General features: G+C 38.8%; 2 protein-coding genes across 3 annotated transcripts in view; one reads left to right on the top strand and one right to left on the bottom strand.

Annotated features, from left to right (window-relative positions):
• Window positions 1–437: 437 nt before the first annotated feature.
• On the bottom strand, window positions 438–17,088 carry CENPJ (centromere protein J). The gene is made up of 17 exons (XM_068930294.1): window positions 16,952–17,088; window positions 14,833–15,345; window positions 13,958–14,081; window positions 12,912–13,214; window positions 11,618–11,765; window positions 10,506–10,611; window positions 8,598–10,209; window positions 6,963–7,095; window positions 5,915–6,080; window positions 4,674–4,910; window positions 3,927–4,026; window positions 2,797–2,894; window positions 2,074–2,172; window positions 1,822–1,962; window positions 1,588–1,672; window positions 1,373–1,493; window positions 438–768 (listed from the first exon to the last, which is right to left on the bottom strand). The coding sequence occupies exons 2-17, from the start codon at window positions 15,220–15,222 to the stop codon at window positions 576–578; spliced, it is 4,056 nt and encodes a 1,351-aa protein (XP_068786395.1). The 5' UTR covers window positions 15,223–15,345; window positions 16,952–17,088; the 3' UTR covers window positions 438–575.
• PARP4 (poly(ADP-ribose) polymerase family member 4) overlaps window positions 17,012–17,331 on the top strand; it is a 52,537-nt gene continuing 52,217 nt past the window's right edge. Inside the window, exon 1 of one of the 2 annotated variants that reach the window (XM_068930292.1) lies at window positions 17,012–17,268. In XM_068930292.1, the coding sequence (XP_068786393.1) occupies window positions 17,012–17,268 (257 nt within the window). The remainder of the gene's footprint in view (window positions 17,269–17,331) is intronic. The other variant, XM_068930293.1, reaches the window with a different exon arrangement.

The raw sequence follows: 17,331 nt of genomic DNA, 5'->3' as shown, positions 1-17,331 counted from the left end.
TTTGAGGGCTAGTCTGACCTCCTGTTTGGAATAGCAGGAGGGGGAACGGCACATAGACTGAAAATAGAAGGATGACAGTAAGGTCCAGTGAAATGTAAGTTATTTCACTACAAACACCATTTTCTGTGTTCACCAGTGCCTGCAGTCAATCCCTTCCTTGATTAGCAATACATGCTATTATTTTAAAACTCTATCTATGTTGTTTCTTCAGATACTTCCAAACAGGAACACTTCCATTCATGTAAGTCTTAGTATTTGTTAGAAGTATCTTCAAAAGGATAACAGTTTCATTTGAGTACCTTCTGGGGGGGGGGGGGGGAAATGATCTCCAGTGGTCCCTTCCAACCTCAACCATTCTGTGATAAACTGCTTCCTAAAAGTAGAACAGGAGGCAAGACTGAAGAATTTATATTAAAAAAAAAAAAAAAAGAGTAACATCCACTGAAAAATAAATTTATTTCAGGAAAATTATAAACAACATATACACAACTTTCAGTTTAAAGGGGGTTTTCTTTTTGTTTACAGAAATGTACATTTATTTTTGCTGCTAACACTTCCAGTAGTTTTTGCACCAACTACAGCTTAGTGTCCATGATAATATTACCGTCCTTGTCCTTTACTCTTACTCTCCCAGAGACATACTTTGTTTCCTGGTGTCCATTCATATACACAGTCTTCACAGTGCCATCTGGATACTCCCGTCTCTTGAACTGTGATGTGTGCAGTTCTCGCTGGCCATTATTAAACTCTATAGTTTTGCTTCCATCACTGCATTAAATACATTTTTATTAATATTTTTTAAAATACTTTAATTCACAAACTAAAGTTGACTCTCAGGACAAACATTAAATACACAAGCCTAACTGAAGGAAGAACTTCAGGATTTCCACAGGTATTATATTTTTGTTTTGTTAAAGATCCCTGCTAGTTGGTACACAAAAGCATGTTTCTGAGAAACTAGCATGACTTTGCTATATTTCAGGTGTCTATCTATCTACCTCATTTTCTCTGCACTAAATCTAATGCTGTAGCAGCCCAGGGAAAATGTAAAACTCAATGTTTGGAGGTTAGACCTGCTTGAGGCACCCAAACGGCACTCTTAAGTGTTCTCTGCAATTACGCACAACTCAGGAAAATCTTTCAGATTAAAGCATGAGAAAACATGCATAGATACTCTGTTCTGTGTCTCCTGCAAGCTACAAAAAAGGAATACTTAAAATATCAGGAGCAAATACATGTTCACAGTACAGTACATTTGAACATAAGGTCTGAGAAGTAGACAGAAATATCACTATAAAATGTATCCGTTAGCTATGAAATACTACTTTCTCATCAAACAACGGTCCAGGGTACCTTTTAAGGTAAAGCTTACCGCTGAACACGAACAATAGTACCATCTGGAAAGATACTTTCTTCTTGCCCATCCAGAAACAAGTTTTTGATAGTTTGATCAGGGAACGTAATCTCTTTCCTGCCATCAGGATAATGCTTCTCTGAAAAGTTTTGAGACAATATGCTTATTATATGCATATACAAGTATCTATATGGACAATGTGGTGGGTTGGTTAGGTTGGGTAGTTTCTTTACCTATTTGCCCATTTGAAAATTGCAAGACCTCTAAGCCATCAGAGTATGTAGTATGCGTTGTCTTAGCATCGGCATAATAATAGATCTGCAGAAAATAGTTCATGTTAATATATCTGGCCACAAATGTTAAATATACGTGTGTGTGTGTGCGCGTGTTCATGCGCACACACACGCACGCACGCACACAAATACATATTTATAAAGGAAATGCAAAAGATAGATAAGCATACATACCACTGTTTGATCAGGCATAACCTGCATCACATCCCCATTAAAGAAGGTTGTAGTTATGGTCTTCCCATCAGAACTCACTTTTTTCCATGTCCCATTGGGGAAAAATATGAGGTGACAACCATTTTTTAAAACCCTTTCAACCTAAAGAGTAGGTTACAGAGAAGTCAATACTTAGCCATCAGATTCACATACCCATCAAGCTTTCAGAACAGCTATCATGTAGAATTTCAGAGTACGAAGCTCTCACTTTACCTTTCCATCAGGATACGCGATTTCTTTCTCCATCTCTTCACTGCCTGTATATGGAGGTACAGATGGTAGTGAAACAAGAGTTTCGTTAGGTGAGGTGCCCTGAAATGACAACAGTAATTCAGGCATAAACTGAAATCAAGCCTTGTCTTTATACGGCTTTTTCTGGGCTGACAGGAATATGAGGGGAAGAAGTCTAGAAAGGCATAAGTTAGGTTTTATGCAATGCATAGTATAATGTAAATAAGATTAAACTCGGGCTCAGCTATAATTTGTCATCTGTGGTCAGTTTTTTCTGGATTAAAAGGGAATTCATTGTAGCATTTCAGCACAGTGCCCAGCTAACCAGTCATCCTTATCAAGGTACGAAACAATTGATGAAGTTTCATAAAACTGTTCTGTTTTGTTTTTTTCCCCTACATGGAACATATAAATATCTAGCTTTTTCCCTCTCTTGGAAGTAAAAACCTTTTTCAAAATTCAAAGGGGTGGGGGCTTATCATTTTATTTTCTTTCCTCAACCAGAGAAGGTTATGAATACTAGACACAAGTAAAACATTCTGTACTGATTACTGCATAATTATTTCCTGCTTTGATAATGACATTGCTGTTAAAGAACATAAGGATGAGTCAACAGTTTCACAAGTCACTCTCCAGATACTAATTAAAGTAAACTGTACTACCGGTTTTTTTTCCTTTAGAATCAAATCAAGATACAGGACTTACTTCCATAAAAGTCCTAGAAGAATCTTCTAGTGCCATCATTGTTTCAGAGTTGCTTCTCTCATTAGCAGGTGCTGACTTAGGTATTCTAGGAAGCTTTCCTACTCAGATATATGTAATAAAGTTAATTTGTACAGTAAAACAAGCTATAATTGAAGTGAAAAAATTAACATAAATATACATGAGGTCATGCTGTACAGGATACGTACATTTATTATGCGCAGCAGAAATTGAAAGCAGTACATTTATGAAAAGAATCAGCATAAGCCAGCTCCTTCAGGTGTATTACTGCTTTGTATATCAGCGAGAAGCTACAACTGAAGAAGCATTGCAAGAGCCATAATACTTGCACCTTCTCTATTGTTTTATTTAGACAGATTTACAAAGAAGGTTTTTTTCTAACAATCTAGATAACTAAATGTTTTTATTAGTTATACCTTGCAACGAATAAAGCAAGTCTAATGTAACCTTTTAACAGGAACTGATTGGCAGACTTTTCCCATGCCTCTCCAAGCATGCTAGAAAGATTGCCAAAATAAAACCAGCGAGGGCTTCAATTTTGGAGTGCACTCCTCTAACAGATAACATAATGGTTGTTTGTCTTTAGCATCCTAACAGGAGAGGTGTCAGAGAAGTACCCTCCAGTACTCTCCATATTTGATTATTCATTATGAAGGGGTACAGCTGCCAACAGCATTGGTTCGTAACTGTGAAAAGAAGAAACCAAAGAACAGCAGTACTGTCCATTGCTATGGCATTGTCCGTATGCTTACGGACGCTGTTAACAGAAGGCTCTGGAGAGAGGCAGCAGTTCTGATGCTATTAACATAGTCACCTGATTGACGCCCATTGCTAGGAGAACTTCAGAGATGAATGCCATTTTAGATTACAGAACGCAGCTTCTGGTATGGCCCAAGCCACCAACATGATCAGAAGCACTTGCATTCCACCAATGGCATCACCACAGCTTTCTCCATAATCTTACCCTGCAATGCATTTATCCGTATGCTCAAGTCCATTTCAGCTATTCTCAATCTACTTTTTAGTTGGTGATGCACTCTAACACAAACAAAAATCCCATTACTTTCTTCAAAAGGGTTAAGAGAACTCTGTGATTAAACAAACATTTATACCTTTTGCCTGTGAATAACTTTTGTCATTTATCTTGCTGCACTTTTGTGCTGGAAGAATTGGAGGCGGAGTTTGACTTTTCTGGCCTCTACTGGGCAGACACTAGAAGGAAGTTACTAAGAGTTAGTGGTGGTTTATGTGACATTTATTCATAACCATTCACATGCTTGCAATAAAACTTACCAACATACACCGTCTGATAGGAAATTTACTGGAAGCTTCCTACACGAACTATACACTTTTGAGGTTTAGTCAGCAGCAGGGCTGACTATATATGGGCTCTATAATATAGCCCAAGGTATATTTTGGAAGTCTTCCGCTGACTGCTATCTTAATACCAACAACTACAGAATGTTAATTTGGTGCAAGTAATCCAGAGTAATAGTTAACACCAGTTGCATTTAGTTTCAAAGCTAACTAAGCAGTGGTGAACCGGCTGGCTTCCCTGGATCACACTTCGGGTGCAAATGTTCTCAGGTTAGATCCCGTTCATTAATTTTCTCATATAATTGCATCATTTTTAAGTAGGTAAGTTCCTAAAGAGAATGGAAGCTGCACATAGCGAACGTTTACGTTTGGACAGAACTGGACATAAACAAAATTCTGTGTCTGTGTCACCACTAGTAGAGCCCCAAGATTATTTAATTAAAGGAAACACCTAGGTTGTGTCTATTAGATTCCAAGTGCATAATCCACAATGCGCAGTATTCACATAGACCAATTTAAAACGCCTGAGATTAATAACTTACGACAGATTCTGCTCTTTTTATCCCCAAATTTTCAAGTTTCCTCTTGTTTCCAGCACCTTCAGCTTTCTTCCAGGCTTCTAGACGAAACTTCTCCATAATTTTGATTTCTTGTTTTAGCTCAAAATTCTCATTTACTAAAGCTTCTATTTGATCTCTAAGGCGTCGATGAGTAGTTAACCATTTTGTCTCTTTTCGTTTTATATCTTCCTGTAACTCTGCAATCTGCTGCTTTAAAGCCTTAGAAAAATGCATGTTTGAAATTTCAAAAGGTGCATTTTAATATACAAAAGGATTTTAATATTTAATAATTTACAAGCACAAAGAAGAAGTCTAAGAGACAGTGACAAAAGACAGGTAAGGTCTGCTTAATGATAGAAGGTGAAGGGTAGGAGATGTTTTCATCCCTGAAAGAGGTATCACTTACTCTAGACTAACAACTTTATATCATCTCAGCTTCAATCACACGAAGTGCCTTATGCCCCTGTCAGCATCCTTTGCACCTCAGAGACTGGCCAGCACACATACACACACGAGTCAGAACTGTGAAATAACTTTAAGGCTACCTAGAGAAGATCCTTCAAAAATCTTGGCATGGGAGAATAGGGAGGCCACAGTCCTATAAAACACATATGAATCTGTCTAGCCCGATCATTTAGCAAGTGACATTACTTCAACAGATTGAAGCAAGTTAGGAAATTCAACGAATAACTGTATGGGGAAAGGGGAAATCCACATGGGATGTTTAATACGACTTGACTGTATATCTCAATTACTACACATCCTGACAATCATGAGGCAAGCAGATCTGGTTTCTTGCATCTCGGACATTTAAAGACCGACAAGTAATCACAAAGCATAACTCTGAAAATTGTAGAAGATAACTATTTTCTATGGAAAAGTCATTTGCAGAAACACACCTGAATACAGTTTTATTTTGTATTTTGATCCACTACCATGAGTAAAAACTTGCAACTTAATATTAACTAGAGTAATTTTCTGTCAGAGTTCAGACCATTCTGCTATAGTTATGAGCACTTCCTAATATGGAAGCAGGGAAAAAAAAAATTGCTCATTGGGGGTTTTTTTTGCCTTAAAACCCTCAGGCATGATATTATAAAGACTAAAATTCTTACAATCCTCCAAATTAAGTTTTAAGTTTGAATTTAGTTCTCAGCCTCCTTTAAATGAATTTAGGTTTTTCCCCACATCGACTAGAAGAATACGAATTAACGTTTTTGTACCTGAATTTCATCGCGTTCTTTTTTATCTGGGATTGCTCTAGCTTCTGTAGTATATTTTTCAAAAACTTTACGTTCTTTTTGCAGTTTCTTCATTTCTTTCTTTTTATATTCTTCTATTTCTGCCAGTTCTTGGGCTTTCTGCTGCTGAAAGTCTGCAATTTCTTTCCTGTAATTATAAAACAATTCCTTTTGTTTTAGCCCAAATCTACCTCAAATCTGGGTTTGAAGTGAGAAAATTAAAGACACTGAATTTGGTGGTAATTGATTTAAAACCACGATCTTTTTACCCCCAGGAAGACTTTACTATAAACAATACTACTTGTTAAGACGTAAGAACTGTGACACAGCCAGTGCTCGAAGTCCGGCAATTGCTATCTTCTGCTCACAAAAGTCATCCTGAATTTAGCAAAGCTTTAGCTAGTATCTGCCAACGTTCCTTAAAACCACAGAACATCTTTCCAAAAAAAGTATTGTGAAAAAGAATCTGCTAACAGCAGCAGGTCACAAATTAAACATTAGCCAGCAACATGATGCTATTTCCAAAACAAAATGAAAGTGACTTTAGTTTTCAGGAAAAAATGTTCTGTGTGTAAGTCACCAGAGATAATTACTCTGTTCTATTTGTCACTTGTAAATTCTCCAGTTCAAATCAAGACATGCCCAGTTTTTATACACAAACATCCACTCTAAAAGAAGAGTATCAATCATGAACATTAGCTCTGCAAAAATCAATGTAAGACTATGTTACCATTTAGAACAAAATATACAGAAGAAAAATACTGTCACATATAGCCTCGAAGGATATCACATTAAACCAAGAGGGGTTCTTAATATTATTCCTAGATTAGGACTTCATGTATGAGTAACAATTACAGTTTAATATCTATACAGAGAACCACCAGTTGCTTGACCTACGTCACCACCGTTACTGAAACACACCAATTAGATATCTATGTTACTGTAACACTATCTAGGTAGGAACAGAATATGACAGTCTGGAACACGTTATCTAAGTGAACACACAAGAGTATTTTCAATTAAAAATGACCTGAGATTTGCCAAGGCATGCTCTCTCTCTTCCCGGAGTTTAGTTAGACTTGCGTTTTCAGCTCTGAATCTCTCAATTTCAGTTTCCAGTTCAATGAGTCTCTTTCTCAGTATCTGGGACGGAACAGTGTTTCCTAGCAAAGGACAAGATCCAAGTTATAGAAGCAGTATTCATATAAAGATTCAAGTAAACAACTATCACACATTATCTTCAAAAATAGTATAATTTGATTTTACTAGCAATATGCAAAAAAGATCTAATATTACAATAACACAGAAAGTGACAATTTTTTAAAGCACCCTGCACTATTAAGTTAGGCACCTTGAATAGAGAGCATGTATTTATTATCTAAACCTAAATATACGTTAGGAATTGGAATTTGAAGCAGGTTTTTATGTCAAGCTAGAGAAATTAAAGTGAAAGTACGATAAGGACAGAGTTACAACCAAGAATCAAACGGGAGAGATTACAGGCATATAGCTTTACCAAGTTTTATTCCCAAAAAATCAGCTCACATGCATCACTGAGGTGAAAGCCATTGCAGAGCCAGAGGATTTGTGGGCTACTCTGCCACCTCAGTTTCCTGTTCAGTCGCTACTTAACTTTCCTAGAGTTTTAATGGTCTGCTGCTGAGTATGCGAGAGAAGTGCCTAAGTCTTGATAGTGTGCATAGCTAGTTGCCACATCCACCCTTAAATGCTGCTGAGATTCAGTAAATACCTACCCCTCTTATCCCTGCAAACAAGATCTAGTAGGCATCTTTAGACAGCCCTACAAAATCAGTTCTCCACAACACATAAGCAGAATATAAAACAGCAGTTTTCATGAACTTTTCATAAAAAAAAAAAAAATCCTTAACATTCTTTAGAGCAAAGCTTGAAATCAAGATTTCTGCACCTCCTAGAGGAAGGACTTCCTCCCAGAGAAATGATTTCAACGCTAGGCTATGCTGTCATGCTCCCACTGAACAACATTTTTAACAATCTCACAGCTGCAACAGCTTCAACAGAAGGTTTCCAAGAGAGTCCTTCCCCAGACTATAACCTTATAGTTAAAAAAGTTGAAATTGGCTTGGGCAGAGCAGGAAAACCAACCTAAGTTTCCCATATTCCATGCGCGTTCTCTATTGTGCTGTTGGCTGAAAACAGAGGAAGGGCTGCCACCTACTCCTATGTTATAAGTGGAATAAACTAAGCTAACAGTGCATGGCATTACCCTAATGTGGTGTAAATACACTCTGCCACTGAAAAGGGAGATCCTGCTTCATTTTATGCATCCCTTTGTCGTTTCCCTTGATTTGGAACCGGTGATCAAGCAGCTTCAGATTAAGTTTGTACAGTGTGCTGATCTGAGAGAAAGCTAGCCTTCAGAAAGAAAATAATTTTATTTATATATAAATAAGCATTCACTGATCTTACTCATCCTGCAAGCTGCACAACTGCTATATTTGACACAAGGAGAAACAGCAGATGTGCAACTGGGAGAGGAGATGAAGGATAAGAAGGTGGCCATTCCCTTCAGCAGAAGTGCATACTTACACCCTTTGGTGTAATGTCAAATTATATCTTAAATCGTAGAAGGCAAGACTGAATACACCTCGTCTTCAATACTTCCTACCAGACACTGTTTTCTCACCTCCTGGCTCCTGCTCCACATTTGATTTGATTTCATGTTCTGAATGACAGCCTGTCTTCTGTTTTGGTTTCAGTGAAGGAAACAGTTTCATCATCAGGTTTGATACAGGAGGTCCATTTGATTCGCCATCCACTGTAGGCTGTTTAGACAATTCATCTCCCCTCTTTGAGGCAACTTTTCTCTTTATTGTTTTATCTGAGACAAAGATATTTTTACAGGAAAAGTCTGTCTGTAGGTGCATTTCAGTTGTATGTTTTTCAGGTAAATCATTCTGAACATAATTTTCATCAAGATCACTCCATGTTCTTTCATCATCAAACTCAAACCTGCTCCTATTTGTACAAGGCACACTTCTCTGATGGTCTGAAGCTTTTCTTGGCTTTGACAGGACACTGCAGTCTTTGTCTGATAAGTCAAGGTCAGCATCTCCATTTTTTCTTTCTTTGCTAATGTCTGTAACAGAGCCTCCATAACCAAAAAATTCCGGATCGCTTTCTCTATGGCTCATAAGGGATGTATTAGCATCTTCACTTTCGCATTTTAATGTGGTCTCAGATTCTTTCTCAGAATCTGTAGTAATATCACTGTTTCCTTCATCCTTATCTTCATTTACAATCCATTGAGTACTTTTTAAAGCAGGGTTTGCTGTCACGGAAGAAGCCGAAAATATTATACTATCATCTGCTTTATTGAGCTGATCCTTCAATCTAAGAGCTGTTCCTGAAGTTGATACTGTATGCATAACTGCTCTGTCATTTTTATTTCCCTGTGTGTCAGAGTTTGCCTTTTTATTTTTCTTATTTTTAAGTGTAATAGCCAGTGCATTTACTTGCTGTTGTTTTGCCTTGATAGGGGTAGATGACATTCTACGTCCTTTTAAAGTCTGCTGATCTTGATCTAAGATCCTTTGCACAAATGAGGAATTACTGGAGAAAGATATTTCATCTGCAGCTTGTTCTAGAAACAAGAACTCATCTAATTCTAGATTTTCTTTTTCCTTTTCTTTTTCCCAGTTTTCCAATTTATTCTGAAATGAAACTTCAAAAGACAGTTCTGGCTCTTTCACAGGGTGTCTTATAGAACATTTAGAATTAGAAAAGGCACTGGTCAGCTCACGAGACTTTTCTGTGTCAGGTAATTTGTTTCTGATTCTGCTGCCAGTGTGAACAGATTGAGCAAATTCCATGATGTTCTCTTTATTTTCTATTTTGTTCATTTCTGATGGGAAAGAATCTCTCATCTGTCCATGAAGATTCTTTCCTGTTTGCACTCTCGTTTCTAATGGAAAGATATTTTTTCCATTGTGATTCCTGAGTACCAGGGTCTTCTGAATAGGACCACGCTTTGCTTTAACAGACTGGTTATATTTTTTACATAGTGCAAAAGAGTTCTCAGAAACCAGTTCTTTACCAAGAGGCACAGTTTTTTTCTGTATTTGTGATCGGTCTACTTTAACATTTCTGTCCTCTGAAGCACTTTGTTGAGGTTTTAGGTTGCTTTCTCTAAGTTTTGTTATCTTAGATTTGGCGTTAGTAAACCTTGTTAAGCCTTCTCCTCTTTTCAGGAAGGGTCGTTTGATCACTGGTTTTTGAATGGTTGATCTATTTGTCTCCTGTAAGGGGGTAAGGAAAAGGAACAAAGACAAACTGTTAAAAGCCCCTTACACAGATTAAGATTTCTTCAAATAACCGCACATATGCACATTTATATAAGATGTTTCTACTGGATTTCTAAAGATCTCTGAAACAAATGAAATAATTAGGGTTTGTTGTTTTGAAAAATTTGAACATTGCACTCCATGTTAGCTTTTAGACACTAGAACGTGCCTTGTACATTTGCAAAATACCTATAACACTTTGTCACAATATATAAAGAGCAATAAAATTAAAAAAAAAAAAAAAAAAGAACCTGTAACTCTCGATTTTGCTTCAGACGCTGTTCTTCTAGTTGTATCTGTTCTTCCAGGAATTCTTCAAACGTCTGTTTCTTCTCCTGAATCCCAGCTTTGATAGGTCTGGTGTAATTTAGAACCAAGTCTTAAATGCAGTTACTTTATATAAAAATGTAACATCATTGCTATTCAAAGACCTAAGATCTAATTACACAAAAGATGAGAAATTATGAATACTTAGACATTAAGTGGCAAGTTAACCCAAGAAATGCATTATACCACTGTCTGTTTATCTTCCAAGAAGTGGTTTATCAAATCCCTGCTATAATGAACAACATGTATGCAGAAGATACTATAGGCAAGTTGTTTCTTCTTTCATTGCTTTTCTCAACAACCCATTCTTCTTCTGCCTGAACCATCAAACTTTCACTCAGGTCCTAGTCATACTGCCAATTTATACAATATAGCCTTAACACTGATTCACAGTAATGCCACTGAGAGAACATTCCTTATCTCTCCCTTTGATTAGATACTCCTACTCCTTCACTGTCTGGAACAAATATTTCTTAGCTTTTTGATGATCAGGCAGCTAAGGTAGAGCTTTAAAACAATGCCCACCACTATTTTTATTCCACCAACTCCAGGAATAAAGCGATTACTATACATGAGAAGGCTTCTCCTCCGAGCACTGTTATTACTTCTGGACCATCTACAGATGCTTGCACTAACATAACTCCTGGTAATACACTAAAAAGTCATAGCCTTACACTCTTCCTTCACATCACTTCTTTTGCCACCTAACAGTGAGGAGGAGGTTGTAATTAATCAGGCTGAGAGCAGTAATTGTAACTGTTTATATACTAAGCCTATACTAAAAAGTGCTTCTAAACTATCATTACCTCTTGCTGCACATGCACACACCTCTTTATGCCATGTCTTTCACAGCACAGGTGATTTCAAGCCAGAGTCTCTCTTACCACTGGTCTCTACAGTATCTAGCAAAGTGAAATCTTTGGTTGGGAAAGCTATACAAATTGAGAATATTAGACTCTTTAATCAGGACCCAGAAATCAGTCAAACTAGTGTTACCTATTTGATAAAAACTATGCATAACAATTGTCTTAATTACCGTTCCTCTGTATTGGTCACCCGTAAGTGTTTTTCTCCATTCACGTTTTCTGAGAAATCTGCACTTGCAACACATGCGTGATCAGTGTGACAGTCTTTGTTCTCCATGGATTTTTCCATCTTTTGTTCTGGATACCTTATGTTTTTTCCTATGAAATGACAGGAAACTGTATTTTTTTTCTAACATAAAATCAGTTTTTGGCTCTACTTTTACAAAGCATTGAGATGAGATTAAAACCAGAAGGGAGCATTGTGGTCATAGGACATAAAATAGTCCTAAGATTTCCCCAAATTGATTCTTATTTGAATTGAAGCTCTCTTGTTGGAGGAACATCCAATTTTGCATTTACATTTTCCACAGATCTTAGTACCTCACTATAATTGTTCAATCTTCTTTGCTGTTGTTAATTTATGACTTAAATCCAAATTTGTTCAGTTACTTTACCTTTGTCTACTGTACAGAAGAGCTCTCTTATCAAGTTTGTTTCCCATGTACGTACATATAAATTAAGATCAATTAATCTTTTTACATCCTCTTAACCAACCCTTCTGATTACAAGTTTTAAAGAAGCTATAAAGTAGGATGAAATGCAATCTCATACCTTTTATCTGAAACAAGTTTTCAGCAACCATATCAAATTGCTAAATTAAAACTGAAAACAGCATCCCAGTCATAGCAGCATAATAGTCACTCTGGTGCCAATAGTAAAACTGAGGAGAGCAGGAAAGGTGAAGAACTCTAGTGCATTGTTCCTGACGTATAAGTAACTTCTAGTTACACAGTGGGATCTCGTTGTCAACTCACAGCCATCTTGACCCCTATTTCCAGTTTAGTTACTGATCCTCACTATAGAGGTGATCAGAAGACATTCTCTATTCCTGGATAGATTGTTATTTTCCGTTCACCATATGAAAACGTATGTGCAATTCAGCCCAACTTACGAACAACCCAGCTATCCAAGATTTGTCGTTATTTATCATTTTCCCAGTCTTTATCATATATAGGCTTTTAACAGTAACGATTATAGCTTTTCCTAAAACAGATAAACACTTTATATGAACAAAAGAACCTGATTTTTCTGCGTGCCACTTTTAACAAAACTCAAATGGGCATCAACAGGAACATTCCGAGGCCTACAAGCTGACAGTACATCAATTGATGAAATATTTACCAATGTTTGCCTAAAAACAATAAATGGTAGCAATTATTACGCTCAGTAACTATCTGCGGGAAAAAAAAAACCACACAACACCAAGTTATCTTAAAAGGGTGCATCTTTCAACAAATGACTAACCAGTGGTATAGTTGTCTTCCTCATTGTTTCTCAAGAAATTCCTCATTTTCAGAGGCACACCCAGGCATTGTTTCTCACAGGCAGAGACTGCTGAAAGAGTGCTCTTGAAAGATGAGATGCATTCCTTGTTGTTTAACGTTTGTAAAAATCCACTGTCCTGTGTACGTGAAGAAACATTATTCAGAGCAAAAGCTCTGTCTTCACTGCAGTTCTGATACACAGATGATGGAAACTGGTGCAAAGCTGTCAAGCCCACTGAATGTTCAGATCTTAGGTTTTGACCTTCAGCTACTAGAGGAGAGCCTTGAAATTAAAAAAAAGTGTGTCATTGTATTTGTATTATATCACTACTGTTGCAAAAAGAAAAGAAATGGCACTGAAGAGCTTACTCAGGTAGGCAGAGCGAAAGAGAGAGAGTCATTTAAGTCAGCACAGACTGATACTCCCAGCAAATGAAAGCGCCCCTGCTCAGTTGACTGTTTTTTCCACTCCAGTGCTGTCCTCTCCCTTTGCACATAACAAATTAGACTGGAAAACTGATCCAGGTTACAAGTGTTTGGTTTTGGTTGGTTGGGGTTTTTTTTGGTCAGTCGGTTGGTTTTTCTGAAACAAAGATCAGCTTCCCAGTCCAGTTCATCATCTGAACAATTTGTGCTCCACAATCACAAATAAGGAAGGATCACTTCTTTTGGATACAATGCCAGCTTAAAGCAATCAAAAATATTGTTAGAAACAGCTAATCAGAGAGGAGAGCAACTATTTTATACTATCTTTTATATTTAGACTATGTTCTTTGAAACAAGGGCTCCCATAACGCAGGTTGATTAAGTTACAGTTATATTTGGCATTTTATAACAATAGGATATTTGGGTGCTACTGTAGAAGGAACATAATCAAACACTGAAATGATGCACCACTTATCTTTGACTAACCAAGTAGTTTTAAGATAGAAGAACATCAAATACACTTTCTCATTTTTACTGGAAAATGAGATTGAACTCTACAATTTACTCAAGGTAACTCATCTGCTTTATTTCTCAACTTACCAAGAACTGCCTTCTGGCCAGATACCATGCTAAGTAGCTTCTGCTGCTCTTCCATAAGCTTTTGAAGTTGTTCCATCTGTTGTTTCTTTAGCTGTTCCTGTTTCTGTTGCTGCAATTCCTTCAGCTTTTCATGCAAAAAATAAATGTGTTTGAAGGTAAGTTTACTTAGATATATCTCAGAATAAGCATCATCAAAATAACAGGTATTTCCTGTTTTAAAGATGCTCCATTAGGTAAGTACAACATGAAAAAAATGAAAAATCTAAAAACTATGAAGTGCTATCCTGAACAAAACTGTCATTTTTTCCATCTATGAACGCACATACTATTTCCACCTTGCCTAACAATTCTACTAGACATAACACTTAACAATTCCTCTTCAGATATCAACATTAGAACCAACTAATATCCATTATTTAGCCACTGTTGGATGCTGCTGACCTGGGAAAGTGAATATATTTTCCTAACATGTAAAAGAGAAACAGCTTATAGGATTGTGTGACATTCTACTCTTAGAGATTATCTTTTTTTTTTTTTTTTTTCTCTCTCTCCATTTGAATGAACAGATGTCGGGATTTGTGCTGAAATAATTCTAGCAGATGGGACGAAGATGTCAGCAAGTTCTTGATCCCTAATAGGAAGATTTATTAAAGCGTCTCTTAACTTTTTCAGCTAACATATATCTGGCAACTGGGGAGAGCTACAAGCAGACATACAACCAACTACAGTGACTTAACTAGCAGGATCACTTCCAGGAGGAAGGGGGGGGTGGGAAAAAAAATCAATCGTAGAGTCATATATCCAGGCCCTTGGGTCCCCAAGTCTTGGATACTTGGAGCAAAGTAAATTTTACTTGGTGTACGTCAAGCTTTTACCTGTTCAAGCTTTTGTAAGAGTGGATCATTGTAATCTGATTTATTCCGACCATTTACTTCACCATGGACAAGTTCTGTTTGAGAGGCTTCTAAATTATATGCTGCTGCTGAAAAAGATGTTTCAGTGGTTTGCTGCTGAAGTCTACAAGAGCTGCCAGCTTCCAGTATTTGTTCTTCACACAAGGAGTCCTCACTTAGAGAGCAGCTGTTTGAAAGATGCTGCACTTCTGCAAGGAAAGCTGTGATGTTTTCATGTCCAGATAACACACTTTCTTTGTTGATTTTCAGCCTAGGAAAATTAGGATCTAGTAAGACTCCAGCACGGGAAGTGTCAGACATCCAATGTGCAATGAAGTTTGATTCAGTACTTAGATCTTCAACAGCTGGCATCTTGTATTCCACTTTAAAGTTGCATCACCAAATAACATAACAATATAACATTATCTAGTGTTACGACAGTAAAATTTTCAAAGTTCCAGGTGTTTAGTATGGATGATTATCTTCTTTTAGTGCCTAGAAATTAAACAGATAAACAGAATTAGAATTCTACAGTAATAGATTCTCAAACAGAAATTTACTCTCTTATAGCTAACTTAATATACTGAGTCATTATCTGTTTTTCTCTTGGGCAATAAAATCAGTTTGGACCACTAGCACACTTTCTATACAGGATGTCAACACAATGTAACTTTTCAACTTTGATATTAACTGCATTCAAATAAATAACATCATAACATCTCAAATGTTATAAAGCTCTACACAATATTCTGTTCTATTCAATAGTACAGGAATGGGTTCAGAGCTTTTGAAGAGCATCCACAAGAAAAGGAGAGAGAAATGTTTCGAGGCGCTGAAAAAGGTATTGCCCTCACAGGACCTTCATATTAGTGTAATGTTTAAAGTCTGTCTAAATACAATCCTTTTACTGATTGTATATTTCAGAGCAGCACTTTATCATCACTTTCACGCTTTCCTTGGTTTCTCATGGAAGCTCTAGAACCACACTGCCTAATAAGCTCTTCCTCCTCTTCCCACCATCTTTTTTTTCAATCCACAGGAAAAGTTTCAAGACTATAAAAGTGTCAGTGACGATCAAATTCCTACAGGTTTCATGAAGTAGTAACAAATTCAGGTAGCTAAGAAACCCAAAGCGATGTCCCCTCTAAGGCCAGAGACTGAACTGCTGTTGCTCATGTGGCAACAACAGTCTGGCCCCTCAGCACTGCTACCTCAAACTAGTCTGAGAGCAATTAACTCTCTGCCTGTGCGTACGGTGCGTCATAAGGAACATAGATGGAAGACGAAATTAGGGAACAGAGGGCATTCAATCAGAGGAAATCAGTTGTCAACAGTGCTGCTGATCAGGAAACAACTTTTTAAAGTTTCCTCATTCCCAAGAGACCAGTCCCATGCCAGCTCTTGTTTAATTTTCCACATGCAATTCCACACATGCAGAAACTGTAAAAGGGCTTAAGCTTTTAGCAAAGTTTCACAGAGACAACAGCATGAGAAGCAGCAGAGCGGCCTATATCTAAGAGAGACAACAATATTGCCTTGAACGAACGGTCTTCAACTTCATTCTGCGACAACACACTGAAAACTCGTGTTAGATCACTGCCCAGCAGATTTCTAGAGCCTAAAGACAAGCCTCCTAAAACGTACGTGAAGCAGAACTCCTTTCTGACAAAGGTGCGATCTATTTAAAGCTCCTCCTAAAGTTTAAGGGCAGCAGCCCCTTTGTGCAGACCAAAAGCTGAAGCTGAACTGCCCTCTTCCCGGGGGGGGGGGGGGGGGGGGGGGGGAGGAGAAGAAGGGACCCTCCAAAAGCCGGCAGAGTCCTCCTCGGCGGCGGGGAGACGAGCGCAGCCTTTCTGCGTGCTGCCGGGGCGTCAAGGCCAGCGGCATCTCCCTTCGCCCGGGGACACCCCAGCGCCGCGGCGCCCTCACAGAGGCCGGCCCGCCGTTCCCCCCGCCCCGGGGCAGCAACGACCCGCGGCCCCTCGCAGATGCCGAGGCGGCAGCGGCAGCCCCGTTCCTCGCACCCCCGCTCGCCGCTGCCGCCGACACCGCGTCGCTCCGGCCCCGGCCCCGGCCCCGGCCCTCCTCGTCTCTTACAAACCTGCCGCCATCGCACAGCCTCCCGGCGCCACAGGCTGAACGACGACGCCCCGCGCCAGGCATGCTGGGAGTTGTTGTCCCAAGCCGCGGCCCTGCCCGCCCAGCTGCGAGGCGGCCCTGCGGCGTTCGAACTACAGCTCCCACGAGCCTCAGCAGCCGAAAGGCCGTTGATAGGCTTCAACGGTATCTACCGCCTCCACCGCCGCCGCGCCCGCGCTCCTGTTCCTGCTCGGCGCGGCTGGAGGCGGCGCGGATCGGGCTAGGACGGTTTCTTTCCGGCACCTCGACCTGCCCCTCGCTCCCGGGGTGGCCTCGCAGGTAGATGCGCCTCGCTTTTCCCCCCCGGCTCCCTCCGGTGTCGCGGCCCTGTGGGAGCGCGGG

Source organism: Struthio camelus, chromosome 1, assembly GCF_040807025.1.
Source record: "Struthio camelus isolate bStrCam1 chromosome 1, bStrCam1.hap1, whole genome shotgun sequence".
Lineage (NCBI taxonomy): Eukaryota > Metazoa > Chordata > Aves > Struthioniformes > Struthionidae > Struthio > Struthio camelus.
The sequence above is the reverse complement of the archived record's forward strand: the minus strand, read 5'-3'. Positions and strand labels throughout refer to the sequence as shown.